At 33.5% G+C, this 24,831-nt stretch overlaps 1 protein-coding gene across 1 annotated transcript; it reads right to left on the bottom strand.

Annotated features, from left to right (window-relative positions):
• Positions 1–12,737: 12,737 nt before the first annotated feature.
• LOC139841998 (uncharacterized) lies at positions 12,738–24,476 on the bottom strand. The gene is made up of 2 exons (XM_071832178.1): positions 24,133–24,476; positions 12,738–12,906 (listed from the first exon to the last, which is right to left on the bottom strand). Exons 1-2 carry the CDS (start codon positions 24,474–24,476, stop codon positions 12,738–12,740), a joined length of 513 nt encoding a protein of 170 aa, XP_071688279.1.
• Positions 24,477–24,831: the final 355 nt, after the last annotated feature.

The following is a 24,831-nucleotide window of genomic DNA, read 5'->3' as shown; positions in this document are numbered from 1 at the left end:
TCTTGACGGAGGTGTCCACAATTTCAACCGGTTCCTCCACAAAATGAAGTTTGTCATCAATAGTAAGTTCTTCGAGAGGGATGACGATATCGGGTTCGGCAAGACATTTTTTCAAGTTAGATACATGGAAGGTAGGATGGACGGAGTTCAATTGAGGCGGAAGATCTAAACGATAAGCAACGGTTCCAATACGCTCCAAGATTTCGAAAGGACCAATATACCGCGGATTTAGCTTCCCGCGTTTCCCAAAACGGATTACACCCTTCCAAGGTGCGACTTTTAACATTACTCGGTCACCGACTTGAAATTCAAGATCGTTGCGTCGTTTGTCGGTATAGCTCTTTTGACGACTTCGGGCCGTCCTAAGCCTATCTCGGATTTGAACGATTTTCTCGGTGGTTTCGTGAATGAGTTCGGGTCCGGTGATTTGCACGTCGCCTACCTCGGCCCAACAAAGAGGTGAACGACATTTGCGGCCATATAGCGCTTCAAAAGGTGCGGCTTTAATACTCGCGTGATAACTATTGTTATAAGAGAACTCGGCGAGAGGTAAGTGCTTGTCCCAAGCTTTTCCGAAATCAACCACGCAAGCTCGTAACATGTCTTCCAAGGTTTGGATTGTACGTTCGCTTTGTCCATCGGTTTGAGGATGATATGCGGTGCTCATGTCTAAACGCGTTCCCAACGCTTCTTGCAATGTACGCCAAAATCTAGAAACGAAACGGCCATCTCGGTCGGAGATAATCGATATAGGTACACCGTGTCGGGCTACGATCTCCTTAATGTAAAGTTGTGCAAGTTTATCCATTTTGTCCGTTTCTTTCATGGCAAGGAAGTGTGCGGATTTGGTGAGACGGTCAACAATAACCTAAATGGTATCATAACCGCCCGTCGTTTTTGGTAGTTTGGTGATAAAATCCATCGTTATCCTTTCCCACTTCCATTGCGGGATCTCGGGTTGTCGAAGTAGTCCGGACGGTCTTTGGTGTTCGGCTTTGACTTTAGAACATGTCAAACACTTGGAAACATAAGTAGCTACGTCACTTTTGATGTTCGGCCACCAATATAGTTGTTTAAGGTTGTGGTACATCTTATTGGTACCGGGGTGAATCGAGTATCGTGACTTATGGGCTTCATCTAAAATAAGGCTTCGTAGATCCCCATAACTAGGCACCCAAATTCTTCCGGCGAAATATCGAAGTCCGGTTTCTTTAACTTCGAATCGAGAGGTGAGGACGTTCAAGTGTTCGAGAGAGATGTTTTCATCCTTGAGAGCTTCATCTTGGGCTACCCGAATTTGGCTATTAAGGTTGGTGTGAATGGTGATGTTTAAAGCTCGGACACGGAGAGGCACCGCTCTTTCTTTTCGACTTAAGGCATCGGCTACTACATTTGCCTTCCCGGGATGGTAACGAAGCTCGCAATCGTAATCGTTTAAGGTTTCAATCCACCTTCGTTGTCTCATGTTTAGTTGCTTTTGATCGAAAATGTGTTGAAGGCTTTTGTGATCGGTGAAGATAGTACTCTTGGTTCCATAAAGATAGTGTCTCCACATTTTAAGTGCAAAGACAACGGCTCCGAGTTCGAGATCATGTGTCGTATAGTTTCGTTCATGAATTTTGAGTTGTCGAGAAGCATAAGCAATGACTTTCGTTCGTTGCATCAATACACACCCAAAACCATGTTTTGAGGCATCGCAATATACAACAAAGTCATCATTGCCTTCGGGAAGTGACAAGATAGGAGCGGTGGTTAGCTTCGTTTTCAAGATTTGGAATGCGGATTCATGTTCGGTCGCCCAAATGAATTTCTTTCCCTTGTGAGTCAATGCGGTTAGAGGACGTGCAACCAAAGAGAAATTTTCGATGAATCTACGATAGTACCCGGCGAGACCCAAAAATTGACGAATGTGAGTAGGAGTAGTAGGAGTCTCCCATTTACTAATGGCTTCGATCTTCGTGGGATCGACTTTAATGCCTTAATCACTTACAACATGACCAAGAAATTGAACTTCCTTCAACCAAAATTCACACTTGGAGAATTTGGCATAAAGTCGTTCTTGTCTCAAGAGTTCAAGCACAAGTCGGAGATGTTGTTCGTGCTCTTCTTCATTTTTAGAATAGATCAATATATCATCGATGAACACAATAACGAATTTATCGAGATACGGTTTGCACACGCGGTTCATAAGATCCATGAACACCGCCGGTGCGTTAGTGAGACCAAATGGCATGACGAGGAATTCATAACTACCATAGCGAGTCCGGAAAGCGGTTTTGGATACATCTTCCCCCTTAACCCTTAATTGATGATAACCCGAGCGGAGATCGATTTTCGAATATACACAAGACCCTTGTAGTTGATCAAAGAGGTCATCGATGCGAGGAAGAGGATATCGGTTCTTAACCGTCAATTTATTTAGTTCACGATAATCAATGCACATTCGTAGGGATCCGTCTTTCTTTTTAACAAACAAAATCGGAGCGCCCCAAGGTGAATGGCTAGGTTGGATAAAACCACGGTCAAGTAGTTCTTGGATTTGACTTTGCAATTCTTGCATTTCGGATGGAGCGAGTCTATATGGTGCACGTGCTACGGGTGCGGCTCCCGGAATAAGATCGATTTGGAATTCAACCGGTCGATGAGGTGGAAGACCCGGCAATTCGTCGGGAAATACATCAAAAAAGTCACTAACAATTGGCACATCATCGATATGCTTCTCATCGGACTCGACTTTCTTAACGTGGGCAAGGATCGCAAAACAACCCTTACGGAGTAGTTTTCTAACTTTAAGGCACGAAACGAGGTTGAGTCTGGTGCAACTCTTATCGCCATAAACAATCAAAGGTTCACCATTCTCGATAGGAATTCGGATTGCGTTAAGATCAAAAAGGATGTGAGATTTCGTTTTGACTAACCAATTCATACCGATTATTACATCAAAGCTTCCTAGTTCCATGGGTATCAAGTCAATTTCAAATTCCTTACCCAAAATGTTTAACGCACACCCCCGGTAATATGTGTCGGCACTTAATAGTTTCCCGTTAGCCACTTCAATGGTATAAGGGGTATCTAACGGAAGAGGTGGAGTGCTAAAAGAATGAGTCAAAGTCTTGGATACAAAGCATTTATCGGCACCCGAATTGAATAAGCAAGAGACATAAGAATTGTTGAGAAGAAACGTACCCGTGACTAGTTCAGTGTCATCCCGGGCTTCCTCGGTGTTGATGTTGAAAGCTCGGCCGCGCGTATTGGGGTTATCTTTCTTCTTTGGGCATGCATTTCTATAATGACCCGTTTGGCCACATTCGTAACAAGTGCCCGTCTTTGGTGCATTGGGCCACTTTCGAGCGACGGGAGTGGCACTTTTACAATCGTTGGCCTTATGACCAATTCCTTGGCACCGATGGCAATTTAGCTTACTACATTCGCCAAAGTGATGTTTGTTGCATTTGTTGCAAAAAGGTAGATTCCCGGCATAACCCTTCTTGCCGTCGAAAGTGAAAGATTTCTTGGCAAAGTTGTTGTTGCTTGATTGGGAGGGTTCCCACTTTCTTTTGTTGCCGCCCGATTTATCCTCGGCCTTAGGTGCCAGAACTACGATTTCGTCAATCGTTTCAATTAGTTGGCGAGCCATGTTCATAGCGGCTTGATGAGTAGTGGGTTTGGATGACATCACCCCTTGTTTGATGCTTTTTGGAAGACCGAGCATGTAGAGCTCAATCCTTTGAGATTCGGGGTTAACAAGATTAGGACACATCAAGGATAGTTCGGCGAAGTGTTGATTATAAGCTTTAAGATCGTTTCCGACCGCTTTCAAAGCTCTTAGTTCTTCCTCAAGCTTTCGGGTTTCTTCGCGCGGAAAATATTCAACAATCATCTTTTCCTTTAGATCGGCCCAAGAGAGGGCATGAGCCTCATCGGTACCCACCGTTTGAACATAGGTGTTCCACCATGTTAGAGCAATTCCGGAGAAAGTGTGAGTGGAGTATTTGACCTTGTCTTGGTCCCGACAACCGCTTATGCTAAAGACGGCTTCCGTTTGCTCAAACCATCGGGTGAGCACGACCGGTCCCCCGGTTCCATCAAAAGTGTGAGGTTTGCACCCCATGAAAGCTTTATAGGAGCATCCCTCGTTTGAGTTTCGGGCTCCATTGTTGTTGTTGTTGTTGTTGTGGTTGTTATTATTATTGTTGTTGGATGAGTGACCGGCCATGGCCGCATCTACGGCGGTGGCTATCATCCGTTCGAGAGCTTGTTCGGGAGTTTCATTGCGGCGTACACGACGAGGAGCCATTGTTCCTTCAAGACACAAGAATATCATTGATTAGTATTCTCAATAATACTAACCGTGATATAGAATAAAGATAAAGAGAAGTTTTTCCTCGACTCGCCTTAAATTCTTTATGTCATAATGTCGGAACGTTCATATGAGTCACCGTAATATAATCCCGGAAATTATATTACCCTGATTCATATGTGCATTCGACATCATTTCATATAGTCAAGGTGGCGTGTCAATCAAATTAAACAACGTGAGATTAAGATGAACTAAGAGTAGATATAAGTAGAAGCGTTCGAGTATAAATGCACAAGTAGTCAAGTAATTCCTACTTCAAGTCTATATGCCGGTTGTAGTCTAGACTCATCAATGTACCCTATGACTCGAGGTCGACACCAATGAACTCTAAATCCCTACAACCAACGCTCTGATACCATCTGTAGCGACCCGACCAAATCATGTTTGACGGCGCCGTCTACTTAGGTCCCGTTACGTGGTCATAAGTCTTTAAGACAAAGTTTGACCAAAATATGTCGCCTTCATTTCAAAATAAAGATTGTCCCCAAAGTTTACAAGAATTGTTCAACCAATAGTTAAGTTACAATGTTATAATACGAATGAAATCTAGGCGACACGGTTTAAAGTAAAGTCAAAAGACGCTCCATGAAATGCACATATACTCGACATCCAATGCAAGTATCAAATAATGAGCGGAAGCATGTATCATGTATCGTTCAAGGACCTGAGAAAAACATAGAAATCTGTCAACGAAAACGTTGGTGAAATCATAGGTTTAAGTAAGTAAGTACAAGTGAACCACAAGATTTGCATCAATGAATTAATAGTAATACATTCCAAAAGTTTGTTTCACGAGCACCCAATTATCAATGCTTTACATTTCCTTCCATTGAACCCCATCACTTAGTGCTAGAACATACACTGTTTCTCGAAAATATATTTCATTCGTAAACGGTAGCGAACCGTTTGAATGAGGGTTTGTCAAACCCATATGGATCCATACAACATAAGTTCTCGCTTACACCCGGCAAGTGTAACTAATGATAATCGAATTGAGGATTTTGTTCTAAACTCGTATGTAGAATGTTTGTTTTCCTGTACTTGTGTTCACTTAGTGAAGAAATGTTTATGTTTTCTCATCCCAAATGTAAGTTCAAAAAGAGTAAAAGTGGGACTATGATCTCACCTTGAGTGCACGAGTAGTAAAGTACTTCAACAAGTAAACGTGTGCAAAGAACAATGCTAGTCTTGACCTAAACAATAGGTTTGTATCAATAACGGTAAACACGATAGGTCAAAGATGTTCAATTAGTCCTATGGCTCGTTAAGACTCGATCCTAATAGCATGTGAATCAAATTGTCATGTTTCATGCAAGGTACAAGTATAAAAACATGTTAGAACGATTGCACAATTATTTGGTTAAGTTTGATTAAAAGTCAACTTGGTCGGGTCAAAGTCAACAGAAAAGTCAACGGGGTCGGGTTGGATATCCGACAATTTTTCTAAGTTAAATAATCATATATGAGCATGTTGGCCAAGTTTCATGTTAATCGGAGGTCCGTAGCATAGCAAACATTTTCATGTCAAATGACCAAAGCAAACAGCCAGTTTTAGCCAAATGGGACGGCGTCCCAAATGGCTAGACGGCGTCTCGATTAAAAGAGTGGGACGGCGTCCCCAATTCCTAGACGGCGTCTAGGTTAGAAAAGTGGGACGTCGTCCTGGGTATCTGGACGGCGTCCTGAGGTGTTTCCAGGCCCTGGTTGCTGAAACTCCTAAGTGCACGAATCAAAACTCAACCCAACACAATTTACAAACCGCAAACATTCAAGGCATGCATTTTATATCACCGGAAAGGTATTTTGACAAGGAACGCAACTATGCACTTTTTATCAATCAAACTTTCATTTACAACAACCAAAAACCGCAATCAATGCTCCTCATTCAATGCATACAAGTCATAAACGCCATTTAATGATTCGATAGCCAAATTACATGAACAATATGCCGTTTCGAAGGTAATTAAGCATACAACACAACCTAACACTTACAATTAACATTTCATGTCATTTAATGCATCAAAAATCCATTCCTAGTTCATGAAACCCTAACCAAAAATCACCAAATTTCATAATCAAGTTTAAGAGGTTTCTTAGATCAATCTTTACATCCAAATGAAGCTAATGATACTAGTAACACTTTTAAAACATGCACATTAACAATCTAATAACATTTGATCATCCAAAATCAAGGATTTAGCAAGTAATTTTCATAATGAACTAGTTACACCAAAAACAACAAATCGAGCATACAAATTACTTACACGACATCACAATGAGCCATAGACACTAATTAACATACTTTTAAGTCAAGAACACAAATTTAAAGAAAACTAGTGTTTTAGAAATGTTACCCAAACGAGATGAAGTTGGTACCAAAACGAAGAGGATGAAGTGAGGATCACGAATATGTAATTTATTTTGTTGTAAGCCTCCTAGATCGAATTTAGATGATGATTGAATGAATTTGGAAATTGGGTGTGTTCTTGCTAGAGAGAAAGAGAGAGAGAGAGAGAGAGATGGTTGAATGGTGGTGATTGGGGTGGACTAGGTGACCTAGTCAACTAGTTTGCCCCGTGTCAATTTTAGTCCCTCGAGTTTGTAGTCGGGTGCGGAAAATACCTAAACGGAATATTTTAAAACGCGTATTAACGGGAGATGTTATAGACATGTAACGGAGTTTAAATTAGTATAACGGAAAAGAAAACGGAAAAAGGCGGGATGTTACACTGACATCATACCGTAGAGGTTGGTATACTTTTGAAATGTCCCGTTCTTATTGATTAAAAACGATTCACAATAGTTGATTACATCGCGAGGTATTTGACCTCTATATGATACATTTTACAAACATTGCATTCGTTTTTAAAAGACAAACTTTCTTTACATCGAAAATTGACAGGCATAAATACCATTTCATAATATCCACTATCCAACTATAAATTTACTTAATAATAATCTTTGATGAACTCAATGACTCGAATGCAACGTCCTTCAAAATATGCCGTGAAAGACTCCAAGTAATATCTTTAAAATGAGCAAATGCACAGCGAAAGATTTCTTTAACACCTGAGAATAAACATGCTTTAAAGTGTCAACCAAAAGGTTGGTGAGTTCATTAGTTTATCATAATCATTTATTTCCATCATTTTAATAGACCACAAGAATTTCATTTCCAGTTCTCATAAATATACGTCCCATGCATAGAGACAAAAATATCATTCATATGAATTGAACACCTGGTAACCGACATTCACAATATGCATATAAGAATATCCCCATCATTCCGGGATCCTCCTTCGGACATGATATAAATTTCGAAGTACTAAAGCATCCGGTACTTTGGATGGGGCTTGTTGGGCCCGATAGATCTATCTTTAGGATTCGCGTCAATTAGGGTGTCTGTTCCCTAATTCTTAGATTACCAGACTAAAAAGGGGCATATTCGATTTAATAATCCAACCATAGAATGTAGTTTCGATCACTTGTGTCTATTTCGTAAAGCATTTATAAAAGCAGCGCATGTATTCTCAGTCCCAAAAATATATATTGCAAAAGCATTTAAAAAGGGAGCAAATGAAACTCACCATACTGTATTTTGTAGTAAAAATACATATAACATCATTGAACAAGTGTAAGGTTGGCCTTGGATTCACGAACCTATAGTAATTATATATATATTTATGTATTTGTCAATATTTGTCTAATACATTAAGTTAAGTCATAGTGTACCACAATCCTAATGCTCGAGTCTAATATGCAAAGGTCGACAAAAATTATTTTGACTCAAAATGATTTAAAAAAAATTATAAACGATTATTTAAATATCGTCGTTTTATATTCTTAAAATATTTTTAAAAAAAAATTTAATAGAGTAAATAATATAATTCCTCTATTAATAAATACAATTTTATATTAAGGTATACTTTTATATATCTTAAGTAATAAAATTTATAAAGTTCATTTAATATCATAAAAATAATTATGATAATAATAATAATAATAATAATAATAATAATAATAATAATAATAATAATAATAATAATCATCAGAATAATAATAATTAGATAAAACTTAGAATGACGATAATTACGATGATAATGATAATCATTTTTAATAATGATACAAAAATTCAATTGACAATAACTTCTAATCCATTCATCGAATCCATTTGATATCTAAAGGAAAAGTTCTTAATTTTTCACTAGCTTTTTAAGGATATGCATATCTTATATCTTATTTCATCCCTAGTATAACAACCTTTAAGATTCAACATAACCTATCTAAGGGAAATATCAAATATACAAGCATGCATAATCCTATTTTCTCGAGCACTAGTCAGGGATACACTATTAATAAATAAAAGTTAAGTTATGAGTGCTCACGTATCAATATTGAGGTTCAATATTGTAGGAAAGGTACGTAGACGCAACGGAGATGATAAACACTAAATTGACCTCACGAGCATACCCATGGACCATACCCACCACCTCGTTAGCTATAACCCATAATTTCCCTAGCCCTATCCTACTCGAAAAACTCATTTTGAATTCGCTCGCGTATGCCCTTGTCGTAGTATTTTATGTATAATATATACTAATAATAATAATAAATACTAATACTAATAATAATAATAATAAGATTAATAATATTAATAATATAAATATATATACATATTGAGAGGTATAGAGAGATTGAAGAACTGGATTGAATGCCAAAAAAATGAATCAAGGTCGAAATGATTTATAGAAGTGTCTTACAAGTTGTCATATAATAATAATATAATTATATAATTATAATAGTATAATAAATAAATAAATAATAAAAAATAGAAATAAAAAAAAAAACGTGCGTTAGAATAGGAAAAAGTGGTCATCAATTATGACCCGTGATTCTTTGAAACAAAACTTACGTATCATTCATTTTTTTTTTAATTTAATAATATTATATATAAATATATATTTAATTCATATGATTAATTATATATTATATTATATTCACGTTCATGGTAAAAATATAATTTTTACAAAAATGACACGGACGTGGTCTCACGACTCATGTACAACTTTCGGTTTTTCGACCGCACTTTCGTACGTTTAGAAAACTAGCCCTTTATATTACGTGACGTGTACCTTTTACAAAAATTAGACTTACATAACAATAAATTATCTTACAAAAATAAAACTTATAAAGTTGAGCGTTGTGGTCATTTCCTTCTATAAATCAAAGTCTCGTTGTTTGTCAAAATATTTTATTTTAAATTAAACGTTTTGTGACATGTACCTTTATTAATAACTAGACTTAAATTAATTAAAAACTAACACACTCAGAGTGTAACTTAATCTTTTGAGTGTTTTGGTCATTTACTTTTATAATTCATACCCTCGTTAGTTATCGAAGTATATTTAATAACATTAACTTAAACCAAAACGTCTTTTGACTAAATTAAAATATATTTATAATATATAGGTTTGAAATACTTTAATAAAATATTTAGATTTTAATTATATTTCAAAGTATATTTGAAGATCGTTTATAATATTATATCATATAACGTTTATACTTTAAAAATATAAGTTCCTTATGCATCAACGTTTAGTTTGTTTTCCTTAAACTTTCTAAATAATATAACTATATTCCCAAAGTTTCACTTTCACTCTAAATAATAGGAAGGTTAACTAGTTAACGTTTATATAGAAAGTCGAACAGAAAACTCCACTAACATTTGGCTAGTTCCCGTTAATTGACACGCTTGTCTTCACTTATAACTCACTTTACCATTTTCCGAATACCGTTAAAAGTAAGAGTTTTCTAATTCAAAGTGGACCTCATAACAGAGACTCGAAATCATAATTCAATGTATCTGATAATTCAATCATTTGAAATTATCTTTTAATTTCGTCGATAAACATACATTGAACAAATACATTCATGTAACATATAATTCATTCAATACCTTGATAGTATTTCCAGGTTCATAAAATAGATCTCATAGCTTATAATCATATCCACTAATCCGTTCGATGTTTTATATAATATATCTCAATTTAATAATCACACATATGTATATGTATATATAATTGTTCGTGAATCGCTAGGCATGGTCAAAGGGTAATTGATTATATGAATATAGTTTTCAAAACTTTCGAGACTCAACATTACATATGTTTGCTCATCGTGTCGGGAACATATAAAGATTAAAGTTTAAATTTGATCGGAAATTTCCGGGTCATCACAACTTTTACCGACGATTTTAATTTTCTTGGGGAGCCGCCGTTGTTGCAGATAATTGGGTGCAATCGTTTGTTTTTGCGAAGTGTACCGATTTCCCGATGAGGGATGAACAGTCTTATCTGTTTAGGTCCGTGACTGTGCGAGAACTGAGATAGCTATCAGAACTGGGCAAGGAGATGGTGGATCAATTGAGGGGCCTGAGAATCCCTCAAAGGGTATATAACAAGAACGTTTTGGTGATGGAAAACGTTAGCAACAATTGGAGGCATTCTGACAGGGTCCTCATTGCTCGTAGAGGTGGAAGAGGTATGTACTAATGCAATTTTGGTTATTCTTTTTTACGTAGCCATGATTTATAGAATGACGTTTTATGATCTGTGCCGAGTTGACTGTGTCGGAGGTGTTGAGGGCAACGAGCCTGGATGGCATGGCTTTTACCGACAAGGTGGTTGAGGGTATGCCACCAGCGTCTTCCAGCAGTCATAGAGTGCCACCTCCTGAAGACTTGGAGTCCTCCAATGGCGGTTCTTCAAAGGGAGGGCTGATCCGTCGCACCAGGCGTCGGATTGAGCCATCTGCGGCGGCGGAAGGTATGCCCTTGACTCATGTTCACTTTTGCTTATTTAATGATATCCTGTGCTGACATTGTTGCTTCTTTTTGTGTATGCATAGGTAATGCCCGTGTGACTTCTGCGGAGACGCAGGTATCTGTCCCCATGGTTCCGCTATTAGAGGAGGCTACTCCCCGGGATGGACTTGAGCCGATTGTGGGGGAGATCTGGGCAGCTGAGGAAGAGCTGGTTAATGAAAGGGAGCCGATTTAAGGGCATCGTCCTAGCAAAGAACCCGTCGTGGAGGCCTCGGACGCTCACCCCCGGTTGACAACAAATGCTGGGCAGAATGTTTATGTCCTGCCGGACTGTAATGTCGAGCCATTCCATGATCTGTTACACTGTGATACTTCAGACTACCTGGTTTATAGGGAGTACCTGGACTTCATAACTTTTCCGGCTCTAAAAGAGGTGTTGTTCGTTCTTTTTGCAGCCCAAACACAGCGCTTGCGCTCTTTGTTTGCCGTGTTTGCTCAGCATCTTGCGGCGGATGAATTGAACCGGAGCAAGGCTGATGCTCACCGCATTCACGAGCACTGTGTTATGTTTGAGAATGACAACCGTCACGTGGTGGAATTGTCGGGGACAATTACTCGTCTTGAGAGGGAGCTGGCATCGGCAAAGGAGTTCTTGGAGCCCACTCGGGATGAGTTGCGTGTTTCCCAGGAAGCCCAGGAGGTGTTGAAGGCAGCACTTGTCCAAGAATAGGAGAAGGTCGCACTTCTCTCCGATAACAATAAGAAGTTATCGGAGAAGGTGTCAGCAATGTTAGGTGAACTTACCAGTCTTCAACATGGTATACCTATGCCTTTTGCCCGTCTTTTTAAATCATCCGTTATTCATCAGCCGTTCAATGCCTTTATTGAGGCTATTAAGAAGTTGACTACATTTGAGGCGTTGAAGGCTGTGCAGTGCTTTCTACCACCTGGCTGCGCGGCCCAAAAAATGAAGACTGATTTGAGCGCTACTTGTCTCCAGGACTGCCAGCGAGCACATGAGGCTCTCGGCCAGATTAGTTTTGAAGAGTTGGGTAAAATCTGTAGGGATGAGAACTCATCCGTAGAGGATATTGTAAACTACCAACCGTAGAGATATGCACTCGGTTGTGTTTTTAATGTGATGTGTTCATATTTTGTTGCTTGTTGTGTATAAACTAGTTTGTTTTTCTTTGAGTTGCGTATTTTGTCATGACAAAAACGTAGATATCTAGACTACGCGTGAGTATGGTCGAGTTGTTTATGCGGTAGAACCAGACCATCAATGATATGGCCGGACAGCCTTGTTATCCGAGAAGGTTCTTCAAGAGGTGCCCTCTTACCAACGAAAGTTAGAAGGCATTTCTTCTGGCGGTAGGTCTGAAATATGCCAAAAGACGTTTGATTTGATTTGCATCATATTCAGAGTCATTACAGTGCATAAGTATATAAAATGAAATTTTATTGATGACTTATACATAAAAATGATTTGAGTACATAAGTGTTTTACCTTTCTGTCATCCGAGTGGGTGATCAGTCCTCCCGGTTACAGATAAGTTACACATGATATTTTTTCAAATGAAAGGCGTGCCAAGGGCGTTGTATCGGAACTCCGTCTGGTGTCTCCAGGTGGTATGCACCATACTCAGTTATGCTGACAACCCTGTAAGGTCCTTTCCATCTTGGTCCTAATTTTCCGACATCTTGCTGCCGGCTGGCCTTGTTGCTGCGTAACACCAAGTCGTTTAACTGAAAGTTCAGTGGCTTGACTTTTTTGTCGTAGTGGTTTGCAATTTTTTGCTTCTTTACTGTGACGACCCTCTGACCAAATTTAAACTTAATCTTTATATGATTTCGGCACGATAAGCAAAAGCCTGTAAAGTTGAGTCTCAAAACTTTTTAACTGCTTTAATTTATTTATTAACCTTTGACTATTCCCGACGATTCACGAACTATTATCTGTAAATAAAAATATAAATATAAGAATATATATAATATTTTGTATAAATAAGATACACTTTAATTAATTATTTAGAATTAAAAATTAAAAAAATATATATATAAATAAACAAAATTTAAGTACAATTAAAAAGAATATATAAACATATACATGATATTATTATCTATATATAATCTTATGATTCAATAGCCAATAAATGTTATCATAGGATATATAATATAATTATTAAATATTACATAGCTAATAAGATATAATACCAACATAATAAACTTACTTGCAAATAAAAATATAATTGTTATATTACTTTTAATATTAATAGTAATATCTGTATTAATAATATTATTAGATATAGCATATAGATATGAAATTTGATATGTAAGAATTGTTATAACATTTTTATTGTTAATTATAATTAGTACTATTATTAGTAATATTAACAGTTTTATTATTATTGATTATTATAAAAATTTATTGAAATTATCATTCTTATTATTAATATCAACTTATTATTATTATTATCAATATGTATTATTAGTATTATCTTATAAATGATATTATGATTATTATTATTAATATAATTATTATAAATTTTAAGGATATTAAAAGCATTATTATTATTTATATAGTTATATTCAATAATTAATATTAATTATATATTTCAAATAAAAAAATCAAGAAAATCATATAAAGCAGATTCCCAATATCGAATTCAGTACACTTTCAACTGTATGATTTTGTTTTTGGTCTGCAAATTGTTGAAGATTGATATCCAATTTAGTACGATTCTGTTATGGGTCTTTATCTGATTTATATTTTTTTATTTTATTTTCTTTCACTGACTTATTGATCCTGTCGAAGTCCTTTACCATCAAACAACCAATTAACTCATGTATTAGAGAACTCATTCGATCTTCTCCGTTCTCTGTAACAATTACAGTATATATTTTTTTTTACAGAATCGAATTGTAAGTTAATCAAATTCTTTTTATTTTAATTAATCACCTCTGTTCTTGGAGGAAAAATTCAAAATGCTCGATTCCAAAACAATTTCAAAATGTGTTAATGCTATAATGTTAGGAATCTTTTAGCCAAACTATCTGCAAAATTACACGCTCCAATTCCTTTTATCGAGTTCTAATTTCAAAGTCAAAGTTTTGGAAATAAAAAGTCAAACAACGTTCTATGAGTGAATTCGAGTTTTCTGTTAAGGTTTAGGTTCAATTGAGTGTTCAGAAAGTTTCTAGGAGATAAATTCGACCTTTTTCATGTTATGATCGTGGTCTCAAACAGTCTCAAATTCAAAAATCAACTTTGAGTTCATATTCTTTTTTTTGCGAATTCAGTACCTGCTGCAAATCTATTTTTTTCTGTTTCATAATAAGACCTAAATCAAACTGGTAACAAATTGTTAAGATTAGAATTTGGTCATTTGTCGGATTGTATTATGAAGGTGAAGAAGAAATTGGAGATCAGAAAAATACTAGTTATATAATTTAAAGGTCGGGTTAAAACAGATAAGTAAGGCAGCCGGAATGGTTAAGGGGTGTTGCGGGTTAGCGGGTGGTCTTGGGTTCGAGTCCCGTTTGCCACATTTCTTTTTACTCAAGGATTATAAAGGGTATAATTTTTTATTTTATTTCTATTATTATTATTATTGTTATTGTTATTATTATTATTGTTATTATTAATTATTGTATTATTACATGTATCATAATTATAATTATTATTATTAAGTATTGGTATTGTTATTATTAGTATTATTATTATCATTAAGTATTATGAATATCATTATTATTATTATTGTTAACATTATTAATGTAATTATTACTATAGATTTTGTCACCTAAAAGTATTAGTTAACATTATTATTATGATTATAGTTATAATTAAGAATATTGTTAGTATTATAACTATTATTATTATTATCATTATTTTTATGTAAACATAAGTACTATGACTAATATTATTATCATTTTGTTAATAAGTAACACCATTAAGTATTAATAACATTATTTTTAGTATTAGTATCATTTTAAACTTAATATTATTATTATTATTATTAACAAGAGTGTCATTATTAAGTTTATCATTAGTAATAAGATGGTTATTAGGTATTAAGTATTAATTATTACCAGTATTATTAAATTATTCAATTTATTGAAAACTACTATTATTATCATTATTATGACTTTATTATTAAAAACTATCATTAACGTTATCATTAATAGAATTATTAATACTATTATCATTATTATTAATATTGGTATTAAATTTATTTTAGTATCTTAAATATTATTTCATATTACTAAATTACTGTTTTAACAAACGAATGATATAAATATATTTATTTCATAAAACATAACAAAATTTATACTTTTATTTTAAATATATAAAATGAAAAATATAATGAAGTAAATAAGTTATTGTTATAAAAAAAATATTATATCATTAATAATAATATATAAATTGTTCAATTACGATTATAGGTATTAATAAATATACAAATGATATAGGTTCGTGAATCCGAGGCCAACCCTGCATTGTACAATATCGTCATATGTATTTTTACTACAAAATACAGTATGGTGAGTTCATTTGATTCCCTTTTACTCTTTACATTTTTGGGACTGAGAATACATGCGCTACTTTTACAACTGCTTTATTAAATGCTTTTGAAATACATTTTGAACTACGAATACATGAAATTCTTTTATAAATGTTTGACGATATAGACACAAGAAAAACATTCCTCGAATGAATTATGTAGACGTGATAATTGCCACCATTGAATTATGTGGACGTGATAATTGCCACAATTGATATGAATATTTTTCCCCTGATTATTATTGCTTGGTAACCTAAGAATTAGGGAACATCACTAATTTTGAGAATTAGTGCACGCCTAATTGACACGAATCCTAAAGGTAGCTACCGGGTTTAACACCCCCACCCAGAATGTTCACTAGACGGAAGGGCTAGTGGGCGCGGTGTTTATTACTTCGAAGTTTATATGATTATTATACATACGAGATGTTCTGTTTTGGGGATATTATTATGCGCATTATATGTTAAGGTCAGTTACCAATCCAAGCTATGAAAGCAATGAAAAGTGAATGTTATGTATCGAGAGAATGATTTTATACACAGGTTATGTGTATGTTATTTTTGTGCACAAGATATGTGTACGGTTACTAAGATTTATGAAAGATGATTTCGTACATGAGAAAGGTGTACTGTATTTAAAAGATATCATATGTACATTACAGGTGGGTATAGGATTCGGGCCCATTTGTACCATGCAGGATTTAAATCTTGTGGTCTATCAAAATGATAAATTTTATTGTTTTATGATAAACCTATGAACTCACCAACCTTTTGGTTGACACTTGAAAGCATGTTTATTCTCCGGTATGAAATAAATCTTCCGCTGTGCATTTGCTCATATTAGAGATATTACTTGGAGTCATTCATGAAATATTTCAAAAGACGTTGCATTCGAGTCGTCGAGTTCATCAAGATTATTATTAAGTCAATTATAGTTGGAGGTATTATGAAATAGTATGCTTGTCGTCAACTTTCAATGTAAAGAAAGTTTGTCTTTTAAAAACGAATGCAATGTTTGTAAAATGTATCATATCGAGGTCAATTACCTCGCGATGTAATCAACTATTGTGAATCGTTTATATTGTATATGAACGGGGCATTTCAGTTGGTATCAGAGAGGTGGTGTTAGCGAACCAGGTCTTGCATTAGTGTATCTAACTAATAGTTGTTTAGATACATTAGTGAGTCTGGACTTCGACCGTGTCTACATGTCAAAAGTTTTGCTTATCATTTAGTGTCGAAAAATTATTTGCTTATCATCCTTAAAGTCTAAACACGTCTTACTGCCTCTATTGCAAAGACAGTGTATAGATAAATTCATATCTTAGCGTATCGGTTATTGTTACCTTTACCTGACAGCTTCCGTAGATTCCTCCGTAACTTATGGGATTTTAGTATATGCATATGTAAATTATGTATTGCAGGGTACTAATCTACATCATATAATCTATTTATTATCAAAAATACTTTATCTGATCGTACGAGATGAATCCCTCAACCAGTTCGAGTCCCTCAGATTTCGATAGCTATTCCGATAGTTATTTCGACAGCTATTCCGATATGGATTTCCACTCGAGCTCCGAAAGCAGTGTAATCGGAATGAATCAATCAATTAGCCATCATCTATTCTGGATGAATTAGAGATGGGTTCGTAGTCGACTTAATCAATGGAGAAGCGAAGAAGGCGATCCTTTCCATCAACCAAATTACCCTCTTGACGATGAACCTGAAGCACTTACCGGCGAACCTGTTCGAGATACCATTTTCTCTCTCATTTCTAGAGTATCTCGTCAAAATTATATTCTATCCACAATTCTAAACCTTATTCATCCACTCGTTCTGATCGACAATCATCCCGGAGTAATACAAGAAGTCAGCGAACTTCGTGCTCGAGTAATAGTTTTGGAAAATATGGTGAAAACTTACTAGCTTCAGTAACATCACCGACATCAACATGACCACCAGCAATAGCACCCATACCATCAACAACACACGCCTCAACATCTCATTCTGTACCTCGAGTATAATCATCATTCTACATATCGTTCTACATCATTTATCTTCGTTCGACATGGCGATTATGTAATCTCTTATGTTTTAGAGATTATATATTCTTGTTCTAACGGTAAATCAAATGAGGTTAATATTATATTAACTCATTAAATCTATGATTACGTCTAAAGAAAATATATATGTAAGTATATTTTCATAAAGATTGTAATTAAAAATTCTTTTGTACAAACTGTTAATGGTGAAAATATTTTAACGGGTAGGTAATACCCGAGGAATATTTAGATTTCACATTAATAAGTTATACTGTACATTCTTCGAATCTGATTTAACAATCATTTACTATCCTACTTACATCCACGAGATATACAAATCCGTTCACTACAAAATAACCATTTTCATTCAATTTCATATTTGCATTTTGACCTATCAAAATCCAACAAGTGGCATAATGAAGAAAAACATTGAACAAAAATAAAATTTGTTAGAAACAAACAATTTAACTATGAGAAGAATTTTGATAAGAATCCACGCTAACTGTTCCTAGCTAACTGATTAATTCCGTATTACATTTTATTTATCGCAATTTATTTATCGCAATTTAATTATCGCAATTTATTTATAGCAATTTAAATTCTCGCAATTTAATTTCCGTTATTTATTTTACGCACTTTAAATATCGGGACACGTATACAAGGTTTTGACATATCATATTGACCCATCTATATATATTATTTGAAATAACCATAGACACTCTATATGCAGTAATGCTGGAGTTAGCTATACAGGGTTGAAGTTGATTCTACAATAATATATATACTTTGAGTTGTGATCGAGTCTGAGACATGTACACGGGTCACGATACATATTAATTAATTCGAATATTATATATTAAACTATATATGAATTATTGGACTGCTAACTGTGGACTATCGACTGTGGACTAATAACATTGGATAATTAAAATGAATTAAAATATTGGTTATAACATATGAACTAAACAATTCTTCAAGTCTGCCACTTGATTTCATCTTAAACCTCATTTGTATCTTAACGATTCCAATCTGCGTTCAAATATTTCATAATTCTTGAAAACACTTCAATCGCACTTCATCTACGAAAGAAAAGATTGATGCATATAGTATGCACCTAAAAACACTCGGAACATGAGTAAATGTTCAAAACGTATCTGTACTAACCCTTCGGGAGTTGTTATTACCAAAAATAACTTTGCAATCCCTTTTCAAATTAGCCAATTTTGTCACAGCTCCAACAAGTCAACTTCAACTTTTCGTTCGGAACAACCTTTTTATAACCTTGAAATATATGCGTGTTCTTTTATTATTACCGGGGAACCTTTTATATTCCACCATATTACCATCAGCGTTTAATCATCTAAAAACACGATTCTCTTGAAACCACCTCAGGTTGATAACCGATGATTCAGATATGGTAGTATTAAACAAATACCTTGCTCCTTAATCGCTCTAAATCATCGTGAATGAATTTCTTCATCACAATTTGATTCAAAAATTCTAAGATATTATCGTATCTTTCATTATTAATATCCTCAATATTTCTGAAGATATCTTCATAAATATTCTCGTCCGATATTAATTATCTCTCCTCGCTATATGTGTTATTTCATAAAAGGAAACTGTTTTAGTTTCTAAATTCTGAAAGATTCGAATCTAGAATATGAATGTTTTTGAAATAGTGTTGGGGACTGATGCATGAGTTAGTATAATATAATGACACTTGATCAACATGATTATATTACAGTAAGTCATGCTGAGTTTCTAATGGAATGTGATGATTCACAGACTATAACATCATCATGTGCCATGTTACATGACTCTTACATTCTATCTAATCTATAAACATATCAAGAACATACTTTCTTGATAGTTTTACCTTTCTCTTAGATTCTGGTAATTTAAACAAATCAAGATCGTGCTATACAATCTCTCTTAGAACATTAGTCATGTTCATTCGAAACTTCATACTTACAAATTCTGGACCATTATTCATTTGACTTAAAGTCGAGAAGAGAAAATAAAAGTATGGAACTCCAAAATATAAAGGAAATGAAGAGGGTGAATTTATAGTAAAATAGCCAACAGATCAATCAAAACAGATGATCACATTTAAAGCGGATCCTAATTTCCTTAATTACCGAAGAATCAAATCTTATTACGAAGATTTTCTCCAAATCTTTTGAACTCCGGAAATCAGCCCATCTACGTCAAAAGATATGACGAATCTACATTCCTTCATTTCACTCTTTTATGATAACTTCACTCGTACTCTTCACAAAAATTGAATTGTTTTAAGCTATACTACTCAATGACGATAAAGCTCTAATTTCCAACTCGTATGTGTCATGAAAACATACTTATTGTCAACCGTGACGATTCCAATCAAATTTCGGGACGAAATTTATTTAACGGGTAGGTACTGTAACGACCCAAAAATTTTTGACCAAATTTAAACTTAATCTTTATATGATTTCGACACGATAAGCAAAAGCCTGTAAAGTTGAGTCTCAAAACTTTTGAACTGCTTTAATGTATTCATTAACCTTTTACTATTCCCGACGATTCACGAACTATTATCTGTAAATAAAAATATAAATATAAGAATATATATAATATTTTGTATAAATAAGATACACTTTCATTAATTAATTAGAATTAAAAATTAAAAAAAATATATAAATAAACAAAATTTAAGTACAATTAAAAAGAATATATAAACATATACATGATATTATTATCTATATGTAATCTTATGATTCAATAGCCAATAAATGTTATCATAGGATATATAATATAATTAGTAAATATTATATAGCTAATAAGATATAATACCAACATAATAAACTTTCTTGCAAATAAAAATATAATTGTTATATTACTTTCAATATTAATAGTAATATCTGTATTAATAATATTATTAGATATAGCATATAGATATGAAATTTGATATGTAAGAATTGTTATAACATTTTTATTGTTAATTATAATTAGTACTATTATTAGTAATATTAACAGTTTTATTATTATTGATTATTATAAAAATTTATTGAAATTATCATTGTTATTATTAATATCAACTTATTATTATTATTATCAATATGTATTATTGGTATTATCTTATAAATGATATTATGATTATTATTATTAACATAATTATTATAAATTTTAAGGATATTAAAAGAATTATTATTATTATTTATATAGTTATATTCAATATTAATATTAATTATATATTTCAAATAAAAAAATCAAGAAAATCGTATAAAGCATATTCCCAATATCGAATTCAGTACACTTTCAACTGTATGATTTTGTTTTTGGTCTGCAAATTGTTGAAGATTGATATCCAATTTAGTACGATTCTGTTATGGGTCTTTATCTGATTTATATTTTTTTATTTTATTTTATTTCACTGACTTATTAATCCTGTCGAAGTCCTTTACCATAAAACAACCAATTAACTCATGTATTAGAGAACTCATTCGATCTTCTCCATTCTCTGTAACAATTACAGTATATATATTTTTTTTATAGAATCGAATTGTAAGTTAATCAAATTCTTTTTATTTTATTTAATCACCTCTGTTCTTGGAGGAAAAATTTAAAATGCTCGATTCCAAAACAATTTCAAAATGTGTTAATGCTATTATGTTAGGAATCTTTTAGCCAAACTATCTGCAAAATTACACGCTCCAATTCCTTTTATCGAGTTCTAATTTCAATGTAAAAGTTTTAGAAATAAAAAGTCAAACAACGTTCTACGATCGAATTCGAGTTTTCTGTTAAGGTTTAGGTTTAATTGAGTGTTCAGAAAGTTTCTAGGAGATAAATTTGACCTTTTTCATGTTATGATCGTGGTCTCAAACAGTCTCAAATTCAAAAATCAACTTTGAGTTCATATTCTTTTTTCTTTTTTGCGAATTCAGTACCTGCTACAAATATATTTTTTTTCTGCTTTTCCAAATATTCAACAAACAAATGATTTTCTATTTAATAATAAGACCTAAATCAAACTGGTAACAAATTGTTAAGATTAGAATTTGGTCATTTGTCGGATTGTATTATGAAGGTGAAGAAGAAATTGGAGATCAGAAAAATACTAGTTATATAATTTAAAGGTCGGGTCAAAACAGATAAGCAAGGCAGCTAGAATGGTTAAGGGGTGTTGCGGGTTAGCGGGTGGTCTTGGGTTAGAGTCCCGTCTGCCACATTTCTTTTTACTCAAGGATTATAAAGGGTATACTTTGTTATTTTATTTCTATTATTATTATTATTGTTATTATTATTATTATTATTGTTATTATTAATTATTATATTATTACATGTATCATAATTATAATTATTATTAAGTATTGGTATTGTTATTATTAGTATTATTATTATCATTAAGTATTATGAATATCATTATTATTATTATTGTTAACATTATTAATGTAATTATTATTATAGATTTTGTCACCTAAAAGTATTAGTTAACATTATTATTATGATTATAGTTATAATTAAGAATATTGTTAGTATTATAACTATTATTATTATTATTATCATTATTTTTATGTAAACATAAGTATTATGACCAATATTATTATCATTTTGTTAATAAGTAACACCATTAAGTATTGTTAACGTTATTTTTAGTATTAGTATCATTTTAAAATTAATATTATTATTATTATTATTAACAAGAGTGTCATTATTAAGTTTATCATTAGTAATAAGATGGTTATTAGGTATTAAGTATTAATTATTACCAGTATTATTAAATTATTCAATTTATTGAAAACTACTATTATTATCATTATTATGAATTTATTATTAAAAACTATCATTAACGTTATCATTAATAGAATTATTAATACTATTATCATTATTATTAATATTGGTATTAAATTTATTTTAGTATCTTAAATATTATTTCATATTACTAAATTACTGTTTTAACAAACGAATGATATAAATATATTTATTTCATAAAACATAACAAAATTTATACTTTTATTTTAAATATATAAAATGAAAAATATAATGAAGTAAATAAGTTATTGTTATAAAAAAAAATATTATATCATTAATAATAATATATAAACTGTTCAATTACGATTATAGGTATTAATAAATATATAAATGATATAGGTTCGTGAATCCGAGGCCAACCCTGCATTGTACAATATCGTCATATGTATTTTTACTACAAAATACAGTATGGTGAATTCATTTGATTCTCTTTTACTCTTTACATTTTTGGGACTGAGAATACATGCGCTACTTTTACAACTGCTTTATTAAATGCTTTTGAAATACATTTTGAACTGCGAATACATGAAATGCTTTTATAAATGTTTGACGAGATAGACACAAGCAAAACATTCCTCAAATGAATTATGTGGACGTGATAATTGCCACCATTGAATTATGTGGACGTGATAATTGCCACAATTAATATGAATATTTTTCCCCTGATTATTATTGCTTGGTAACCTAAGAATTAGGGAACATCACTAATTTTGAGAATTAGTGCACGCCTAATTGACGCGAATCCTAAAGGTAGCTACCGGGTTTAACACCCCCACCCAGAATGTTCACTAGACGGAAGGGCTAGTGGGCGTGGTGTTTAGTACTTCGAAGTTTATATGATTATTATACAGATGAGATGTTCTGTTTTGGGGATATTATTATGCGCATTATATGTTAAGGTCGGTTACCAAGCCAAGCTATGAAAGCAATAAAAAGTGAATGTTATGTATCGAGAGAATGATTTTATACACAGGTTATGTGTAAGTTATTTTTGTGCACAAGATATGTGTACGGTTACTAAGATATATGAAAGATGATTTCGTACACGAGAAAGGTGTACTGTATTTAAAAGATATCGCATGTACATTACAGGTGGGTATAGGATTCGGGCCCATTTGTACCATGCAGGATTTAAATCTTGTGGTCTATCAAAATGATAAATTTTATTGTTTTATGATAAACCTATGAACTCACCAACCTTTTGGTTGATACTTGAAAGCATGTTTATTCTCAGGTATGAAATAAATATTTCGCTGTGCATTTGCTCATATTAGAGATATTACTTGGAGTCATTCATGACATATTTTAAAAGACATTGCATTCGAGTCGTCGAGTTCATCAAGATTATTATTAAGTCAATTATAGTTGGAGGTATTATGAAATAATATGTTTGCCGTCAACTTTCAATGTAAAGAAAGTTTGTCTTTTAAAAACGAATGCAATGTTTGTAAAATGTATCATATAGAGGTCAATTACCTCACGATGTAATCAACTATTGTGAATCGTTTATATTGTATATGAACGGGGCATTTCATTTTCGGCTTGCCTGATATGTGCTATCATTCGTTGTTCTTCCAGAGCGTCCAAGTTTTCTCGTAGTGCTTCATCATTTTGTTGTTCACCGAATGTTGTTATTCGGTTGGTTGGGACAAGCACCTCGGCCGGGATGACCGCTTCGGTGCCGTAGACTAGACTAAAAGGTGTCTCATTTGTACTGTCTTTCGGTGTTGTCCGGTGTGCCCATAGTACGTGTTGGAGTTCATCCACACATCCCTGTCGGTGTTTGCCTAGCCTTGCTTTTATGCAGGCAACGATGTCTCTGTTAGTTACCTCGACTTGCCCGTTGGCCTGTGGGTAGGCCACAGAAGTAAATGACTGTTGAATATCCATGTCTGCACACCAGTCCTTAAATGGATTGTGTGCAAACTGTGTGCCGTTGTCGCTGACTATCTCTCGTGGTAAGCCAAAACGACAAACAATATCCTCCCATACAAAGGTTAAGATTTTTCTTCCTGTAATCGTGCTTAACGTTTTTGCCTCGACCCATTTTGTAAAGTAGTCGATTGCAACTACCAGAAATTTGACGTTTTCGAACCTTAGGAATGGGCCGACTGTGACGACCCGGAGATTTCTGACCAAATTTAAACTTAATCTTTATATGATTTCGATACGATAAGCAGAGTCTGTAATGTTGAATCTCAAAAACTTTAAACTGTGTTCATGTAACTAATTACCCTTTGACTAT

The sequence above is a fragment of the Rutidosis leptorrhynchoides genome, chromosome 4, assembly GCF_046630445.1.
Source record: "Rutidosis leptorrhynchoides isolate AG116_Rl617_1_P2 chromosome 4, CSIRO_AGI_Rlap_v1, whole genome shotgun sequence".
NCBI lineage: Eukaryota > Viridiplantae > Streptophyta > Magnoliopsida > Asterales > Asteraceae > Rutidosis > Rutidosis leptorrhynchoides.
The sequence above is the reverse complement of the archived record's forward strand: the minus strand, read 5'-3'. Positions and strand labels throughout refer to the sequence as shown.